This window comes from Chanos chanos, chromosome 10 (genome assembly GCF_902362185.1).
Source record: "Chanos chanos chromosome 10, fChaCha1.1, whole genome shotgun sequence".
Taxonomy (NCBI): domain Eukaryota; kingdom Metazoa; phylum Chordata; class Actinopteri; order Gonorynchiformes; family Chanidae; genus Chanos; species Chanos chanos.
In genome coordinates, this window is record NC_044504.1 from 20,515,913 (window position 1) to 20,535,840 (window position 19,928).

Sequence of the window (19,928 nt, forward strand, 5' to 3'; positions counted from 1 at the left end):
CTCTAGCCACATTCTGCCTGTAACAGCAGAGCCAACATCAGCTTTCCTGAGTCTCTACCATCAATCCAAGTTATTCCAAGAAAAACAGTGGCATTGATCTCTGACTAGTAGTTCTGGGTCCAATGCGTTTGTTAATGTGTAACAGTCGTTGACAATAGCAAATGAGAAGTAACTTCATTCTTTACGCATAGCACAATACAGTAATGATACAAAATCTTCAAAACAAAAACAAAAATGTTATTTGTGCAGTATTAACAGATTTGGAGTGTTGCTGAAACATATTAATCCAGCTAAAAATGTTTACTTTCGCAACCTCAGAAATGCTTGGTATGTTTAGAGTAAGAGGTCTAGCAAGTTTCAAGGAAAAAACAACAAAAAAAGTAACACTTTGAAATTGGCTTTATGTCAGAGGTTTCTTGATTAGGCAGCCTGTAATTTATTTTGCAACTTGGCCAATGATGCTAATGACTTATATATGTCTGAGGCCAAAAGCTTACTTGATGGTTTCCATGTTTGGCTGCACTGACAGCACATGGATCGTCAACAGGACAGCAGCAGTAAGCCCCTCGGCAAGAGTGTTTGCTGATACAGTAAGACAGCTGTATTATGGCAAATGAGGAACCTTAAAGGCTTGGAAAGAAGCTGCCTGGATAGAGATGGGGGAATCTCTCAAAATTCACTCCTGTGTTACTTCAAGTTGGGAGGATTTCATTATCCTACTACTTCAGTTAGTCTATGTTTTGACAGGGGAGGCACTCATTTCCTGTGGTTCCAGTCATCTCTCTCTCTCTCACACACACAGACGCACAAACACACATACACACACACACAGCTTTTATTACTCCAGGTATAGCTTGGCTTTCTCCAGCCCCTCTTGCAAGAAGCGGATATAAGAGGAAGTGGAGGGGTCCTCAAATCCCCCCGCAAAGCTAAACGTGGTTCCTTCCTCCTCTGGTTTCATGGATGTCTGATCCAGGAAATTATTTGCATTGATGTGATGAACCTACAGATTTTTCATAGATCAGACAAATTGTGAAAGTAAAAAAACAAAACAAAAAAAAACAAAACGATGTGGCTGTCATTTGAATAACAGTATCGAAGTCAAAACGTATGGGAAAGAGGGGGATGACTTACCACTGTGCCATTGGGCAGTGCAACCATCATCTCCACAGGGAAGTTGTACTTTTCTAAATGTAGACGAGCCTTTTCACTCATAACCGGATTCTTCTCATCAGCCTAAATGGAGAAAGAGTATTTAGGTTATCATGGGTGGTTCTACCTCAAGTGCAATTTTTCACACTGCTCTAGTCTAATGTGGTAGCTTCTACAGTAGGAAACTTTCTTTTTTTAAGCTGGAACAACTTGAAACAATTATGGGTAAATAAAGTCTTAAATGGGTAAATAAAGTTTTAAAATGACAGTGACATTAATGTGATGAGACATCGTCAAACATTCATTCATACTTACTGTGGAGCTGCAAATGTAAGCTAACTGATAATATTCTTTCTTTATAGTCAAACGTAATGTCTAAGAGATGTATTCAGTCCTGTTCAGCCAACTGTGCTCACCTGCAGGTCTTCCAGCTCTTTGACTAGAGACCAGCTACTGATAAAGCTCTGGTTAAGCAAGGCAAGAACGGGCGAACTTTCCAGGACTGTTTCCCGGAGAGTCCGCCCTGAGCCTGTAAATACAAGAGAGCCACTCAGTGCTGAGCAAATCGGAGACACACACCCACAGTGTATGTAGGAAACAATCATTTCAGAGGTTAGTTCAGTATGTAGCTCTGGTCTATGACTACAAATGGAAATGGGCTGCGAACACTCATTGTTACAACACCACAGTGACACATATCTATGCCATTCAAACAGTCCAGTTTTTGATGTGGTGATAGTCTGACCTCAGCAAGACTGGTCATCCAAAGCTCCCCAGAGAAGTATGGAGTGGACCAGCTTCTTCTCTGCATGAGCTTTGTTAAAGGCCTCAGTGAATGGCAGATAGGTCACCTTAGAGAGAGAGAGTGAAAGAAGCAAAGAGAACAAAGAGAAAGAGAGAGAAAGAAAAAACAATGTATATTAAAAATCCTCCAAACAGATGCTGACTCAAACTGAAATTCCCAGCTGACATTAAAATCATCACAGCTGATTCCATTTGTAGGGACTGTTATCTGGTAAAAATATGGCGCACATACAAAGGGGCAAGAAAGTGACTTTAACAAGTTTCCTGTCGGCAGAGTCAACCTTGACCATGACTGTAACATTTCAAAGTGTACCAACTGATAGATGCACAACAAGGGAGGGATGGAAGGCATGTGGTACACATAAAATGGTATGGGGAAACTCACCTTCTTAAAGGGATAGAATGTTACTTCTATGCGGCGAGCTGCCTCCTCGCGACTGATCTCTGATGTCCAGTGGATGTCTTCAAATACAAACTGAATGGGTTCTCCACTCTCACTATGTCTATCAATGATGTTGCCCTGCTCATCGTAAATGACAGAGGGTGTGGATGGGCCAGCTGCTCGGAGCTCCATCTGAGGAAATGTATAATATGTGAGGTCATGGGCCAAATCAAAATAAAAACAGATGTTGTGAAACTCTCAAATAGCATGTTCCTAAAATAGGTTTCATTCTGGTATTCAACTTTTGACTACGGTAATTAAGACACAAAGCTGGTGTGTGATTTTTGCATTTATGGCAAATCAAAGATGAAGCATGTGGAAAGTAAGAGACCAAGACCAGTACCTGTGGGAGATAGCCAATATCCACCTCCATATTACTGCTTTCACTGGCTCCATACAACCACTCCATGTCCACATTAAGAGATCTATGGAGCCGTAATGTCAATCAAAACATGCATCTTTGGCTCTGTAATTCTGGATTATCAGTGGTAACCAAGGGAAAGCAGTGTACTCACTTGTCATTGGGGACATAAAGGTAGAAGTCACGGACATGGGAAGAGTCCCGGGAGAGGACAATATTGCCAGTGAACTGCCCCGGTGTGAACCAGAAAGGGAAGTCAGGGGCATCGTTTAGCTGGAACTCTGCGTGTATCCTATGGTTACCAACAGGGGCATTTTAGGCCATATCTACACGTGAGTGATATGGTGGTCAAAAATATCAAGAATATCTGTTCCTTGGTGATACAGTGAAAGCTGGTATACTGGGAAGTACTATTTGTACTGGTAAGGTATTACAGCAGTGCAACCTATAACATAATATAGATGTCAGTTTCATTAGACGTGAAGAGAGACCATGTCTCCAGAGGCTTCTCTATATTGTGGTCTTTGTCAAAGCTGTGTTAGTTAAAAAACTCATCTGCTTTGCTCACCTGAACACAATGTCATAGTAAAAGTCATTAAGAGCACGTATGCAGGCCACCGCTCCTTGAGGTGCAAAACGGGATTTGACAAAAGGCCGAGGATGAAACATACTCAACAGTGAGTGTATCAGCACCTGTGAAAGTGACAGATACTATTAAAATAAGAAAAATGCCTGCTATTAACACAGATTAATAATTCACCTTAAGGTACATGCCATCTTTAAGAACAGTTTCTAACTTTTACAATTATCCTGAGACAGTACCTCTTTGCCTCGTGGTGTTGGAGGGTGGTAGCGATTGTTAGGCAAGTACCCAGTGAAGATGTTAAGCTCACTTGGGATGATCCACCAAGGGTCTCCCACCTCTACTTTGTTTTTGGGAGGAAGGAAAACCCTGAACTGGCTGGCAGAGAAGGTGGAGGAAGGCACAGTGGGACCTCTCCAGGAGCGCAGTCCACTTAGAGAACTGTGGGTTACCTAATGGGAAAGAAAAATGATATCATACTTCCCTTTTGCCATATCTAAGCCTAAAATTTCCAAAAGCTCACATAAAACAAAAGATTTTTTTCCTTTTAGATATTCTGTTTTATAACCCCTGAGCTGTATTCATTTCACTCTGATAGTATGTTACCGTATAAAATAGGCTACAGTAACTCTAATCAACTCAGACACCAATAGAAAAAAATCCACCAGCAATTAGTGAAATTTGACCAACACTGACTTATCTAACTTAGCGTTAAACAGTGCTTGTTACCCCTAAAAAGCCATCTTTGCTCTTGGTCATGGTTTCTAGCAGCAGTGGTTGCATTTTGGCCTGGATGGTTAGGGTCTCGCCACCAGGTTCTATGGGAATTTCCTCTTCAGAATCCTGGGGAGGGGAAATGCCTGTAGGCAAAAGAAAAATATCTGAGAAGACTTAAGAAAGATGGATTGATACCACTTTGCAGAGTAGGGTGGAGGAGGTCTAGATATTGTGTGATCCAAGAGAATAATGTAATTCGGGACCTGTGAGTTTTTCTGCGATGGGTTTGAACTCCTCAGGACTAAGATAAAGATCATGGTCTGTATCCAAGGAAGAGAAGAAAAAGAGTCCGTCTGCACCAAGTGATTTCAAACCCGCCTCCTAAAACGTACAGAACACAGTCAGTTACAGCGTATACATTACGGTCCAGTAACCCTCAACAGCACAAAGATGGGTGGACATCAGCTATTTTTTATAAATTCCTTAGGGATTGACACCTAAAATTTAGGTCAAGACTAGGTTTGAATATAATAAAACGTTCTGTAAATTGTGGGTTACTGAAGGCGGAGAGGAGTGCGAGGGGTGCGGGGAGTGCGTGCGCAAAGGCGCACATCAAATGGAGGGAATGGAGCAACTTAAGTCAGGGATATTGTTTGATGTCGGAGTGCTTTGAGATACTGCTGCCAGCTGTAGCAAACATTCAGACCTCTAATAAAACAGCATGGGAGGGGTGAACAGTGGTGGGGGTTGGGTACCAGTATAATAAGTATTACCCTGAAACAATAATACATGGGAAGACAATGCTAAAATAACTAGATCCCAGTCTAATAGGCAAGTGTAATTAATTGCTTCTAAGATTTCGAGCCTGGGAATTCGGTGATTTACACTAAAAATAAGTCTGTTTTTAAAATATGGCTGAGTCTTATACTACAGACTTTTTAGGTATTCACATGCAAGAAGCGTCTTTCCATAACCTCGGTCGTCAATCCTTCAAAACCGAAGGAATTGTGAAGATGAGGATACCGCTAACGGACAGCTCCATACAGAGTACAGATGCAGGTAACACACAACATAAAACTTACATGACGCTTTACAAGCTGTGTGTCTTGGTAATATTTGTAGCCAATGGCAACAACAGGAACAGCGGCAAAGAGAAAGATGGTTCCGAAAACCCGAATGAACCGGGAATGAGGAGAAGCTTTGCCATTTAAGGACGGAGGATCGTCACATACATTCCCCGGAGCCATAGCATTCTTCTCCCGCGTGCCTATTTTATCCACATCCGCCAACATCCTCAGATACTCGCTCTCGCCTACATAACCGTAGAACTTGCTCCGCGCAGTAACTTCAATTACAACTCAGTGTTGCATACAGCTGTTTTCCTCCAATTACAATAAAGTTTAAATCTGTCTTGAACAGTCATTAAGAAAATCCCTCTCTGCGTCCGCCTATTCGCTGCGACTGGAACTCCACCGACAGGAGTAACTGCTTTTTCACTCCCCCATCCTCAACTCCATCCTAGAGGGGTATGTACGTGGTCAACGTTTCCAGTCTTAAAGGGCCAGCACACAGATTTATTTTTGCTTCACTTGTCATAGTTTTAAGGCATAATTATACCTTGGGAATTCTTGAAATTATTATAACTGAACAAATGCAGAAATTGCATATGTCGCTACGAGGTAGGCCCTACCTAACTATGCAAACCAATATTATTTGTTAATTCTCAGTTTAAATCATGAAAAGGTAAACGAAAGCATTCTGTTTCAACAGGATTAGTTCATTCATAATGAGTTGAAAACTGTACCATGGCCAGAAAGGAATGAACACATCAATATGCATTTGAAAACTATTATAAATAAATAAATAAATAAATGAATAAATAAATAAATGTCAAGGGAAGGAAAATTAGAAATTTATTACAATTTGTGATTTTTCACAATTCAACATTGCTGCAATATTTACACATTATTGTACACAGAAGAATGCATAATAAGAATTACAGAGGTGTGACACTTTTTCAACAAATGGAGATCAGTCCATACATGTTCAGTCCATTTCTTCCTCCACTTGCTGTGTTTGAACCTCCACCTTTTTAGGAGGTATATAAGACCCCATACCAGCTGCTCTCTCTGCCTCTTCCTGGGTGTATGGCTCCTCTCTCAGCTGTTTAAGCCTGTAAAGGGTGGCAGGAAGAGATCATAAACTTTAGCAGTAACATATCATCATTATATACTCAACATGTGACCTTTGCTTGACCCTGATGTTTTGTATTTTAGTAGGGAACATAGGTTGATTGGGAAATGACATTTTCCCATAGACTTGTAGACCTTACAGGGTCATATTCTAACATTAAAGGGACACTCAAATAAATTACCATCCTCCACTGTGTTTCAGACTATTCAACACAGAACATTTTGAGTGGCAAACCCTGGGAATAACCGTAATAAAAGTGCACTACAATAGTAAAATGCACCTTTACAAATGCCTCACGGGTTCTTTGAACAGTACGGAAAAGTTAAGAATATCTGAAGGCCTACCGTTTTTTGTGAACTTTGGTCTTAAAATGCTCCTTCATGGTTTTCAAATCCACAAAATATCGTCTGCAAGTAAAAACAAATAAAGATGCTTAGGGCATTTCACAGGGCTTATCAACATTCTTACACAATAAACAAAAAAATGAAACACTTACGCGCAGTGTAAACAGTAATGCTGGGCACAACCCGTAACGTCATAGTCTATCTCCTGTTTCAACAGCTTGGCAGAATTGGCAGGTATCATGTCAGCATGAATCTGGTCGAGATCCTTTGTTCTACGTTTAGTCTTCCATGTCTTTGCTATATTTTTCTTCTTGTCACTCTTGTGGTTTCCAACCTGTTTGGATTTCCCCATGGTCTATGAAACACAGGGTGAGAAATTAGAGACGAGCGAAGCAGACTTTCTCACATGCTGCTGAAGAGTAGTTTTCTGTTCAGTGTAAATGAGCAAACAAACGACGACGTCTGTGTTTGTCTTTTTCTTAATAAAAGTAGGGGAAATGTAGTCTCGAAGCAAGTGAGCAAATACACACTATGAGTAGGTTACTTAGTACTGCCCTCGTCCTTAGGGACAACACAGCTGGCTTCTGGCTTTTCTTTTGAGATCAGTTACAAACCAAATCGACACAGAAACATTCTGTCTACATGGTCGATTTTTTTATATCAGATACAGTGAAGTGAAGAATCAGGGAAGAATCACAATAACAAATATGTCTGAGAACTGATGGCACTGCTGACAATTCGTGTCGCCGTGCTGCGTATACTAGCTAACGTACGCATCGTTACATGACATAACAGGAGGATAATGTATTTTAATCGGAGGGTTCACTTACTTTTAGAGTTCTCTTCCTTCCTCTCTTAAATTCTGAGTATTTTAAATTATTTCTGGGACCAGTGAACTTGCTGTCATAAAAAGAGCACCGTAATATACTGTTCTTGCTCACGTGTCTTGCAAATGGTACATCTTGCGAAAAAGTCTGTGACCCCAACAGTAGTTACTTCCGGGTCACACTTGCCAACTCGCCAACAGAGGGCGTAGGATCCCTATGTGATATTTTATTTGTACTCATGAAAATTCGGGGCGTCTGTCCTCAATTTATTTTGGGACACTTTATAATTGTGAGGAATTTCTCTTTAAGAATATAATAAAATGTCACTAAGAGCACAAACACTTAAACTAAAATGGTATTGTGCGTTCTGAAATTAAAATCATGACTACGACTGCAAATTATTGAATTCATAGAACGTGTGGACAAAGGACTCCTACATTTTACGTATTTCTGATAGTGTTGATATTACTTATATCGTCTGTGAAATTTCAGTTGAAAAAGAAAATTTAACTTACTTTAAACTATTCTGCTGGGATTCTGAGTGTTCCTCTGGCGTCTTGTGGATTTTTTTTAAATTAACTAATCAATCAAAAGGTTTCTTGATTGGTTTACTGTGATTGCGCGATTAAAGACCAAGTAATTTCAAATTGCACCCCTTTTAAAACGGTTTCATTATATGAAATGCTCTCAAAATGCAGCACTATAAGAAAATTGTTTTCTAATTTGTCCTGTCTCGTTGCCTCTGGACGCTGTTATGTTGAAGGTATGAGTGTATGTGGTGTTACATGTTGGAAATGGGGGAATACAAACCAAAAAATACAAACCAGTTCGGCTGTGGCAATAAATGCACTTGGACTTGTACTAGAACTAGAACTTGAAGTAGTTTTCAGTGAGTAATTTTTGTGTACATTTTCAAAGAGAAGACTGCTACCACTGTGTTTTACTGCTTTGCCCAAAAGGGCAATTTTCCTAAAATTATTTTAATATTTAACAGAATTTTAATTGTTCTGTTGGCGACTGGGATTCATTTCAGTGAATATCACCCTTCTTCATACAAGACTTATTCATTCAAATGAATAATCACCGTATGAACCATACTACCACAGCTTGATTAATATAACGGAAGCTGAATTTTTAAGTAAAAGCAATTGTTGGGCGTGATAGTTAAGAATTTTGAATTCCTATATGTTTAACTAAACAAAATGAAAATGGCTGCTAGTTGGGGCCATTTTTTTTAATTGCCACTCAAATACAACAATGTAGAACCCCCTCTCTTTCTCTCCTCCACCTGGAGCAGACCCCACATATCACATGACATAGTGAATGCGTACGCGCTGTGGCTGGGAGTGAAGATGGCGGATGGAAGTGTAGATGCAGAGCCCGACTGGAGGGATCGGCCAAATCACACAGCCGAAGACACTCTCCTTTCTATGGAAAGCTTGCAGGCTACTCTGCAGCAGCTGGAGGCCGAGCTTCAAGTTCAGGACATTTCAGAAACCTCTTCCAGCGAATATTGTAACAACTTCTGTCAGGTATCCGCTCCAGTGGTGCTACAAAACGAAATGCTTTCGCATTCCAACCAGTTCCCTCTCTTTTTTTTTTTTCTTTTTTTTTCTGGGTGTTCTGGGTGGCCAGCTAATCGCGCTAGATGTGCAGTTACGTTTGGGATAGGCAATAGTAGTGAATCCTACCATTTAGTATGGAAAGACCGAGGGGCAAAGCATGCACTGTTCATGGTTAAGGAATGCATAATCTTCTAGTAAACAGATATGCAAATACTAACTTGGGACTCGGCTCACAAACAGGTTATTTCCTGGTAGAATACGTACTTACTGAAGCTATTGAAATTTGAGGCAATGTTACATCTATTTGCCTTCTTTGCTTAATGTGCATATCTGACCAGACACGATTTCTGGTACAGTTTGTTCGCAGTTAGTTCATTCAGAATTATTGCACAATCGCACAGGGCTAGAGCGAAGTCATTAAACGAATATAGCAGCTTGTAACCAATGCAATATGTGCATCAGGCAGTAAATGAAGGTGTTGGTGCAAAACAATCATGTTGGTCAATTTCATTTAAAGCACAACTGGTAAAACCCAGGTTAATGTGGGGTGGGGCGTTACTACGTTTTGTTGATCTCGCAAGCGTGCTGCCAGGATGGATAAAGGGTGTTAGCAATTGCATTCACGTTTGTTGATGACCAACGCTGAACATCGCCTGGGGCATGAAAACAATGTGATTTTTATGTGTAATATTGGATGCATTCATTGTTTCTTTTTAATTTGCGCCGCAGTATAGCACATACCTACCAGAACTAACAGGAATAGATATGAGGGAGAAGACATAACAGAGTTTGAGAATAGTATAGCTTTAGGTTTAGATGTAATATCAGGCTAAAAGTGAACTCTTCTGCTTTGCTGTTGCTATGTTTAGGCCTGTTTGAAACGTCCTTAAGAACTGTCTGTTTTTGTGAACACGACAAGGCTTTCATCAAAGAAGTTGTTGAACCATCAAGTTGATGATAATGTTAGAGAAGTGTGTGATTTTTATCCTTTTTTTGTAATGTATTTTACTTGGATTGTATTAACAAAATCACTCACAACAGACCTGCCAAACTTGAAAGAAAACAGTTGATCTTTCATACCGTGTTTCAGTGGGATTACTCAGTGTTGTTCGTGAAATCAGCCAACATCAATTATACGGGGACCTATAAAACCGGGGATAGTTAACTGAACATTTAATCATTAAAAGAATCTATTTTGTATAATCTAAAAGAGAATTCTTTGCATCGTTTAATCAATACTGTAAAATGTTAAGATTTTTTGCTTTACATCTTTGGTACAGGACACTGATGTTAAGTTCACACTGGTTGTTCTAACACCAGCCAACATGTTGCTGTGGCAACTGCTCTAAATTGTATTCAGGGTGCCAGTTGGTATTGACAGGAGTCTCATCAGGATTGTCTATCTGAGGAACTCCACAATTTGAGCTTAAGGTTGCTTTATACATGGTTCTTTTACCACTCTAGTTTCAGTTTTGAGTTGAATAACCAGTTGTATAGGATTTAAAAGGAAGGAAAGCTAATCAAGCCAATCCAGGTCATCTGGTGATGACTGTTGTTTGAACCTGCCCCCCTGACTCTGTCTAAACAGAGTATTGTGGTATGTTACAACCTCAATCACATTTTTGATTAGTGTAAAACTAATTTGGGAAGAACAGACAGGAGAAAGAACTACGGCTCTAACTTGTGAAACATTTTTTTATTTCTTTAGAATCATGTCTGTGACCTGGACTGTTGCGTTTACGTCCTCCATCCATCTCCTTAAAAGCACGTTTAGTAAATAGAAGTGTATTAGCATACATTTGTTAATTTACCCCAGCAGTGTGCCTCATGGGGGCTGCGGCTGTAATTTGACTTAAGTTTTATTGTTATTAGTAATTGGGATTGGTTTCCAGGGCTCTATGCCATTCTCATTGGGTAGAACACCATCCATATTTAGACTGAGAGGTTAAATATAGGCTGTCATTTATTCTGCCTTCTCTCTGAAGACCTAAGTACACACAAGTGCAATCAGAAATTAGGCTAGACGCATAGACGCGTCTCGGCTGGGATTTGTAGAAAGTAGAAAGAGCCAGTTGTGTGAGGTTGCATAGTGCCAGAGGTGCATCCTGTCTGATCCCTTAGGTCCAATCAGAGAGCCAAGCACAGATGGCGAGTCTGAGATGGAGAGTTGTGGGGTTATGGTATCTCCCACATGTGTGCTAGTATCTTATTGTATTGGGCAGCCTGTTAAGATGTGGTACGATGCCTAGCGAGGCGAATATTCCTAATGAGCTTTTGTAGCCTGCTTTGATAGGCAAATGTTAAGTTACTTTTCAGAAAGTCCTCTGATAAACAGGTTGTGACAAAAGCAGAATTTGACACACTCATCTTAGCTGACACCAGTGACCACTTCTTGTTTATCTTGGTCGCACGTTCCATGACCTAGTTACATGTAACCATTTGAGATGATTTTTTATCTTTAGCAGAGATGGGGGGGAAAAAAAGATGATATTTAATTAAGCACTACCTTAAATCAGTCCCGTATGTAAATTCAGTACAGTTTGGTTATCAGTGTTCTTATCAATTAAGCCATGCAAATTTTAGCACTGAAAATGAACTATTAGCAGGGCTGTCTCCTTCATAGTTATTTTGGTTGGATTTACTGGTCTTGGTTTCAGTTGAAGACAAACTTACTGATTTGCAACTGCATTATTCAGAGGCAGTGTACTTTTCTTTTTTTTTTTTTTTTGTCTCATGCATCACTTGAAACATATGTATAATATGCTGCCATACACCATAGTGTATCGCCATGTGCTTTCGGTTTGAGGAGTTGAGAAGTGCACCCAAACCTTGACTCAGCATTTCCAAGTACAGTCTTGGAGAGTTACTTGATGGCACAATATCATTCTAACCTAGACTGGCACACCTGTTTCAACTAAACCAGGACTTTGAGATGAGTGGAGACTGTGAATCTGTCGGATTGGTGCTTAGAAAAATGTCAAGTGTCTTGTCAGAACTGCAGTTTGGAAACAGTGTCATAGATGAGAGATGAATCTAAACCTCTGACTGTCCGTATAGGCACTGATGCATTATGCTGGGAGCAGGAACTCAGTGGAACATGGCCTATCCCTGCTGGAGGCCTACTGTCTGTCCATCAACTGCTTTGCTGCTGCAAGGCCACACCTTACGGCCAACTCTGACAGTGTTGCACTGGTGCTGAAGAGACTTGCCTTGTGAGTTGAATCCAGTCTTTTTTTAAAAAATTTTTTTCTTTATCAGAGTGAAGTTGTTGGATCCAACACATCCCACATTCTTTGAAAAATGTTCACCCCAGAGTTGTTAATTCACAGCTGTGAGTTTAGGCATCAAGGAGGATTTCACAGTCCTCTGTACAACTAGTCTTAGCACAACACAAAGTATGCAGAGTTGTTGTAATTACATACGCGCTATCTCTTGTAGCCACCTAATTACTTGCCATCGCCAACCATTGTTTACATCCTGTTTGTAACAGAACACCTCCATACAGGATACACATTCTTATTAAACAGTCCACAGTACATTCCTCATTGCCAAAGCATGCACAAGTAATTCTGACAGCAAGCACACAAGGGTTTATAACATTTTTTTTTGTACCCTTTGCAGAGGATTAGTGGCTTTGGTTAACTTTTTTTTTGTGTTGACATCATCTGCTATTGGTTTGCTTAGAATATCTAAAAATTCTTTAGAATGTGAAGTTTATTGTCCTTACGATAGTATTGCTATAAGATAGATAAAAAAAAAAATCTTTCATGTCTAGCTGTGTAAGTGAAGGAAAAAGTGAACTCCATGAAGGTCAGTCTGAAAACAATCTTGACATTTGAGATTGATTTATGAAAGGATTATTTTTTTTTTAACATATGACAAATGTTCTCGTCCTTTTGTTTGGATGTCTTATGGATATTCACCCTGAAAATGGTTCAGGTCTCCAAACCTGAAACAGATCTCTGAAATATTTCTCACTCCCAAGTTATTTATTAATGAAAATGTGTTTTTGCAATGAATTTTTATGGGGCTTCTTCCCAGGTGCAGTATTGGGAACTGGAGGGTTTTATTGCAGTGTGCGAATCAATGATATGCAACTTTTAAGATCTCTGGCTTCAGTTAGTTAAAACTATGTATGTGCATTCTCTGTTGTTGGTCACTGTTCATTCCTCTATGTGTGACTCATTCTGGCTTATTGTTTGTACACTGTTTATTTTCCCCAGGAGTTGCTTTGAATTGCTGCTATCTGTGCCTAGTAATGAAATACCATTTGATGCCTGGGTGCAGTTCCACCGTTCTGTTCAGGTAAGGGACACGAATATGGGGTGTAGAGTTGAATGGATGGAGGTTAAGTTGAAATAATGGTACATAAGCTCCTATTTGTATGGATAAAGTTTTTTTTTTTTTAAATCTCCTTTTTCTGTTTTCGGTTTACCTTGCAGGCAGCTCATGATGCCTTATTGCAGTATGGAAGTACAGACTTGCAAGCTTTACTCCAGATCACAGGGGAAGGTGGAGCCTGGAGCAACTCTGTCCTGGTTGACCTTCTTACTGGCCAGTCCACAGATCCAGAGGAGGGTCAGTGTTTCTTCGCTGATAGACATCAGATAAGGCTGTGCATGCTGACTACCACTGAGCAGTTTGTATTGATGCAGTGTAATTAAAGTTTAAATGACTTCCATTCATCAGTCGTAAATTCCATTAAACAGTTTTAAAAAACAGAACCTCCATGATGTGGAAAATGCAGCAGCAATTCTAGCATTTGCCCTTAGTTTTGTTGCCTCACTACATAAAAGACTCCCACGTTTAAAATAAAGTACCTAATGTTTTACTCTTGTTTTAAGCAGTATTTTCATAATTCAAAGATATGTTCTTGCTGCACTATTACTGGTTTCCAACAGTCAACGCCTACATTGCCATGGAGGGTGAGGGCTTCATGGAGATGCGGATCAAACACTTGGAAAAAGTAGGAGAGGTGGAGAAAGCTTTGGTGTTAACCAAAGCCTGTGCCAACTGCAGTCTTATCCCCAATCAGGCCAGCTTTCGTCAAACATTTGTCTATCAGCTCTGCCAGCTGCTGCCAAGTGAAGAAGCCATCATGGAGGTAGGAGTTATTCATCCTAAACTGTCCATTGTCCTGCCAGATCCATGTTTCCCACAGGTCTGAAACATACTTGTGGCAGTTGCTGGTGGAAAGGGCCGGCATTACCTGCCGGCACAAAAATGGTCTACTACATGTGACGAACAACAAATACGTGTGACCTTTAACACAATATTTTGATTTATTGAATGTTTCTATTAACTTTCACATGATCTGTGAAATATTTTGTGCTTGTCAAATATCCATTGTGTTCATGTCTTCTAATGTAATGCCAGAGAACCTCTCTCTCTCTCTCTCTCTCTCTGTGTTTCTCTGCCGAGCATGTGCGATTCAGGGTTTCCGTTAGCCAGTAATTACTGTTTTTTGCCTGGTGAAATTTATAAAAAAAAAAGATAAATTAAAAACTTGCAAAATGTAGCTACAATGAAGGCTATCCCTAAACAAGACATTTGTGTTTTGACAGCAAAATAGCCTGGAGGTGGAGACAATGAGCTTATGTACATTGCAAGCTGCAAAGACACATTTGACACGTTTGATTTCAAGTCGGCCACAGAGGACTTTGCTGCAATGAAAAAAAGGAGAAAATAAAATGTTATCTGGTAGCCTATGGCCTGTGGGCTACATTTGATGCCGTGTAGGCCTAACCTTTTTTTTAAACAGGCTACAGATGTTACAGGTTACAGATGTCTCGTAATAGCCTAGATTTTAACGGCTAATGTTGAAGTTTTGCTTAATCGTTACTGTTCAGTAAATAGTGAAACTGATTTGAGGTCATTCTTCGTCAACCTAGGTGTACATTATATTTGCTTTTGTAACATAGACTGGTAGTGAAACATGACTGGTAAATTTCAAATTTGTCCAATAAAATAAATTCTTTCCGGACACCGGACTGGCAAGAAAAAATCCTAGCTGAATCCCTGGTGCGATTGTTAGCAGACCCTTCTCGCGATAGCAGAATGAACAGGAGGGCCTATGGGAGTAGAGCAAGGGTAGATTCTCCACTAGTTAAGCGATTGTGGATGGCGTTGTTCTCTTGGACAGATAAAAAATAAAAAATGCTAAAGTGGGTTGCCAAAGATGCTTTGGCGTCCATTAACATACCCGGGCGGCCCTCCCAAATAAAGTCTATGTGTGGGGAAACTCTGTAGACACCTTTCCTCTTCCAGTGATTTTTTTTTTTTTTTACTACTGTGAAATCTTGTATGATGTCTAATCAGAAAGAATGTTTGGAGTGGCAGGAGCAGATGATCTAGGCATAAGCAAATTGGACATTGTGCATGGTCTGTATCATCGTTTCTCAAACTCTTGGTCGTGGACTGGCGCTGGGGTTGGGCGACGAAACTGCCAGGTCTCCGCCCCCTTGACCGAACTTCTTGCTTTGAAAATAGTAACAGTAGCAACTGCCGGTCCGCAGAGCCTTGCCACTGCGCCAGCCAAATTATGCTTGGTGCTTCTGTCACTCGCCAGGTGAAAATAGTAACGTTTTATTCAAGATTCTAGAATGTTACTGTTTTTACCTGAGTGACTGAAACACCGAGCATAATTTGACTGGCGCAGCAGGGGGTTTTGCAGACCGGCATGTCATAGTTTGAGAAGAGCTGGTCTATATGATCTCTGATAACTTCTTAACCTTTTTGGGTGACAAATACTTCAGCAATGTCAGAAAAATGTCATGGGGTGAGGACAGTGAGTGTTGACAGCAAAGAATTTGAGCAATTTTATGAAGTCATTGCAAAAGACAGGCGTTGTCACAGGACATGACAGCAGTAGTCATGACCAATCTTTTGACCAGAATTGATGCAAATGTACATTTCAGGTTCATCAAATTGGCTGGAAACCAAATGAGTCATAATTGTTATGTAGCTATCTCTAGTGGTGTTTTATGAACAGTGATTTATAATGCATTTTGTATTAGACATGGAACTGAAAATGAGATGGCAGGAAACAAAGTAAATGATCAAATTACAGTACTCTGTTTTTTTATCAACACTTTCCATCCTCTTTGCATTATTTTCATATACATACAGTAGCATGTAAACAAAGTTATATAGATACAGCATGTGCCAGCCTGAGACACTCACTCAAAATTTCCTCATATGCTGCCAAATAACTGATTGCCTGGCACACTACCAAGTACATGTATAGCCTACTTGGTCCATCTAGTATTGTTATAACCTTAGACCTGGAAGCCAGAGATAAGTATTCCGTGTTTAGCATTGAATATGGACATGGTAAAGGGTTAAGCTGTTAACTCTAATTGAAAATTTTCAATCTAAACAAAGCTTTTAATTTTCAAATTAATCTTTTGCAACTCGCAAAAAGAAACTGTTCAGTAATTCTGTTAACATATGACAAAATTAATCTAGCATAAACAGTTGTACTCTGTGTATGTGTCTGACCTCTTTGCAATATATTCATCTTTATAGATCTCCAGACTAGATGGCAAAGATGTTCTTGACATTATATGTAATATGGAAACTGAGGGGGATGAGAACACTGCTTTCATCCTTTGCACCACCTACCTTACCCAGCAACTGCAGCAAGAGAATCTGTGCTGTTCCTGGTGAGAAATCATGGTTCTGTGTAGAAAAATGTCAATAGATGGGTTGAATTCTGAAGGAAATGTGGGTGAAAGGAAAAGTTTGAGTGTGTTACACTTCAGTTAATTTTATTTTTGATGTTCTCTCTTCTTAGGGAACTTACATTTTTGTGGAGCAAGCTGCACAGAAGGATTGACATGTCAATTGAATCATTCCTTGAACGTTGCCTTCAACTTGGAGCCATTGCCAAGACTGTTTATCATCTACTGTTCCTTATTCGAGTCATCCAGACTGAGGTAGCCAGAGCTTTTATTAGATTCTTTCTCTTTTTCCAGTGGAATACCTCCACAATATGTAATCAACCATCTTCTGTTTTTATTTATTTATTTATTTTTACAGACAATGCAGTTTGGTCTGGGAGTTTCAGTGGAGCTGTGTGTGAAAGCTCTCCAGCTTCCAAGACAAGAGGACATAGAGACCAGAACAACAGTTTGTAAAACTGTTGCTTGTCTCCTACCTGAAGATTTGGAAATGTTACGGGCCTGCCAATTAACTGAATTCCTCTTGGAACCTTCTCAGGAGGCGTTCAATGTGCTAGAGGAGCTCTACAGGCGTCCTGATCAGAAATATGATGAAGAAAATGCCATCATCCCCAATTCCTTACGCTGTGAGCTGCTCCTTGCTCTCAAAGCCCACTGGCCATTTGATCCCGAGTTCTGGGACTGGAAAACACTGAAGCATCACTGCATTCGACTACTAGGCTTAGAGACTGAGGAAGAAGAGGAGGAAGTTCCAGAGGAGACCAGCTGTGTACTGGCAGCAATGAATGAGGAGGCCCAAGATAGTGCGGAGAATGAGCAGGAATTGAAAAGTGAGTCCAGGAGGTCAAAGTGCAGTCATGCTGATCAGGAGGGTAAACGAAATGAGGAGATCAGTACAGGGAGGGATTCAAAAGTTTCTCCAAAGAAAAAGTCTGGGTCTTCTGAGAGGAACATACGGTGGCAGAAGTACAAGGTCTTCTGTCATATATGCCAGAAGGAGGTGATTGAGGCACGAATTTTCCATCACTCCAGAAAACATGTAGAGAATGGAGTGTGGACCTGCCCTGTGTGTCTCGAAAAGTTTCAAAGCAAAAAGGAATTCACGCCACATTTTAGCAGTCATTTACAAATGCCTGCAAAAGAACGCCCTCAGAAAAAGAAAAAAGTGAAAAAGAAGAGTAAATTGAAAAAAGAGATGGATGAGGATGACTTTGATGACTTAGAGCCTGGTCAAATTGCTTTGGACCCCTCTGTGCTAATGTATTACCAGTCCACTCACGACCCTGATGTGTTGGAACACATTTTGGAGCAGGCTGCCGCTGTACCTCAGAGGCAGGCAGATGATGATTACATCACATTTGATTACATCAGTACTTACTTTGAGTTCCAGAACCGTGAGGTGTATCCATGTCCGGCAACGAATTGCTCTAAGAACTTTAAGCTTTTCAAGTACTTGAGTGTTCATCTGAAGGCAGAGCATGATAAAAAGGACCAAAATGTCAAACATTATTTGGAGATGAAGGACCGACGACAAAAATGTACGTTCTGTCGGCGACACTTTATGACTGCCTATCATCACCGGAAGCACAGGCGTGTGCATTATGGGGACTCCCCTTATATGTGTGTGGTTACTGGTTGTGGTGCTCGGTTTAGCACTACCAATGAGCTTGTAGCCCATAAACAAAACCATGGTTTTCAAGTGAGCTACCAATGTGAGCTGAAAGGCTGTTCTCTTTCTTTTTGTGACTTAGGTCAGCTCTACCACCATGAGGCTCAGCATTTTCGTGATGCTGCTTACACCTGCACCAGCCCTGGTTGCAAGAAGTTTTACTATTCTCGTAAAGAATTCCTGAAGCACTTAGCCACCCATGGCATCACATTCACTGAGGAAGACTTTGAGACACAAAGGAGGAAGAAAAAGAAACCTGTAGATCCTGTTGTAGAGGAGGTTGCTAGCTCTAAAGATGCTAGTGGGACTAAGACCATATTAGAGGAAGTAGTAAATGGTGTACAAAAAAATCTTTCATTGTCTTCCCCTCAGAATTTAGACTGCAAGGAATATAAGGGGTCACTGACCTGTGTTGCTGTGTGCTTTGATGGAAAAAAGTTTACCTGTGGCTTTGAAAAATGCAGAAGAACTTTCACCAAAGCCAGAGACATTCAAAAGCACCTTAAATTTGTCCACCCAGAAGAAGTAAAAGTAGAGAAAAGGGGGCATAAACAAAAGAAAAAAGACAAACGCTCAAAGTCTAAAGCCATTAAAATGCTTAAAAACAGTGAGGGCAAGAATTTAGATGGTCCATCAACAAAAATGTCTAACCATGAAAAAAATTCATCCACCGCTGTAGAGTCTGCTCGTCGTAATACAACTGCCCCTTTAAACCAAGAACTGAATGACACATTAAGAGATGTATTACTTGCACTTAGTCAGCTGAGCCTTAATTCTTCCAGCTCCAGAAATGTTCCTCACGATCCGTGTCACTCCGCCCTCGCATCTAAAATGCCCCAGGTATCATGTCACTCTGCTTTGAATGCCAGCGCACCCTCTAGTGCTTCACTCAAGAAAGAGTCAAAATCTCATCTGACAGTAGTTGATGCAAAAAAGCTGCCACAAAAATCAGAGCTATCCTATGCCATTGGGGAGCTTAAAGATGCCGTCTCTGACAAAGATCAGTCAATTAGCAACTTCCATATTCAGTCCACAACCAAGCCTTATACGTGTGACATCAAAGACTGCTGCTATCAGAGTGTCACCAGCAATGCTCTGAAGCACCACTATTTGAGGAAGCATGACTTCTCCAAGGATGACTTAAAAAGGATGGAAATTTTTAAACCACATACATTTAAGCCTTTTAGATGCCACCTATGCCCTAAGAGCTACAAACACAAGCGGGAGTTGATAGCCCACTACATACAGGTCCATAATCTCAGTGAGGCTGTGGTTGAACAAATGAGGTGCTCTATGAAAAAGAAAGAAGATGGTAAATCACCATTGTCTTCTAAGTTCAAATTGAGCCTTAAACAAACAAACTCATCATTGTTGAAAAAAGAGACTGGCAAAGTGCAGAAAAGGCATGTTCCCACTTGGCAACAGAGATGTCAGAAAAAAAGAGGTGCCTTGTGGATGTCTAAGATAGAATGGGAAAGTGCCATTAAAACTGAAAAGAAAAGCAAAAGAATTACAGACCCACCACTGCAAGGGGGCAATTTTGAAGGGAAAACTGAAGAGGGAGCAGCACGAGAGGGAAGGGTCAGCAG

General features: G+C 40.4%; 3 protein-coding genes across 3 annotated transcripts in view; 1 reads left to right on the plus strand and 2 right to left on the minus strand.

The window, feature by feature from the left end:
- Positions 1–747: 747 nt before the first annotated feature.
- selenon (selenoprotein N) lies at positions 748–5,351 on the minus strand. Its single transcript, XM_030787463.1, has 12 exons — positions 5,142–5,351; positions 4,323–4,440; positions 4,072–4,202; positions 3,582–3,794; positions 3,328–3,452; positions 2,914–3,051; positions 2,742–2,823; positions 2,342–2,530; positions 1,898–2,003; positions 1,569–1,681; positions 1,135–1,236; positions 748–1,003 (listed from the first exon to the last, which is right to left on the minus strand). Exons 1-12 carry the CDS (start codon positions 5,349–5,351, stop codon positions 839–841), a joined length of 1,692 nt encoding a protein of 563 aa, XP_030643323.1. The 3' UTR covers positions 748–838.
- A 598-nt stretch (positions 5,352–5,949) lies between these two features.
- Positions 5,950–7,558, minus strand: znf593 (zinc finger protein 593). Its single transcript, XM_030786839.1, has 4 exons — positions 7,427–7,558; positions 6,749–6,951; positions 6,597–6,659; positions 5,950–6,232 (listed from the first exon to the last, which is right to left on the minus strand). Exons 2-4 carry the CDS (start codon positions 6,946–6,948, stop codon positions 6,106–6,108), a joined length of 390 nt encoding a protein of 129 aa, XP_030642699.1. The 5' UTR covers positions 6,949–6,951; positions 7,427–7,558; the 3' UTR covers positions 5,950–6,105.
- The window catches only part of rlf (RLF zinc finger), a 14,460-nt gene continuing 2,080 nt past the window's right edge, over positions 7,549–19,928 (plus strand). Inside the window, exons 1-9 of the mRNA XM_030787465.1 lie at positions 7,549–7,628; positions 8,721–8,955; positions 12,046–12,200; positions 13,212–13,293; positions 13,431–13,566; positions 13,890–14,092; positions 16,516–16,652; positions 16,784–16,925; positions 17,029–19,928. The exon at positions 17,029–19,928 is cut by the window's right edge and continues 2,080 nt beyond it. Of these exons, the coding sequence (XP_030643325.1) occupies positions 7,549–7,628; positions 8,721–8,955; positions 12,046–12,200; positions 13,212–13,293; positions 13,431–13,566; positions 13,890–14,092; positions 16,516–16,652; positions 16,784–16,925; positions 17,029–19,928 (4,070 nt within the window). The remainder of the gene's footprint in view (positions 7,629–8,720; positions 8,956–12,045; positions 12,201–13,211; positions 13,294–13,430; positions 13,567–13,889; positions 14,093–16,515; positions 16,653–16,783; positions 16,926–17,028) is intronic.

Excerpts from the sequence above, each read along its gene's own strand:
- znf593 (XM_030786839.1), bottom strand. The coding sequence starts at position 6,948 with ATGGGGAAATCCAAACAGGTTGGAAACCACAAGAGTGACAAGAAGAAA. Across the intron at positions 6,660-6,748 it reads CATTACTGTTTACACTGCGC|ACGATATTTTGTGGATTTGA; the intron begins GTAAGTGTTTCA and ends TTTTACTTGCAG. Across the intron at positions 6,233-6,596 it reads ACCAAAGTTCACAAAAAACG|GCTTAAACAGCTGAGAGAGG; the intron begins GTAGGCCTTCAG and ends CACCCTTTACAG.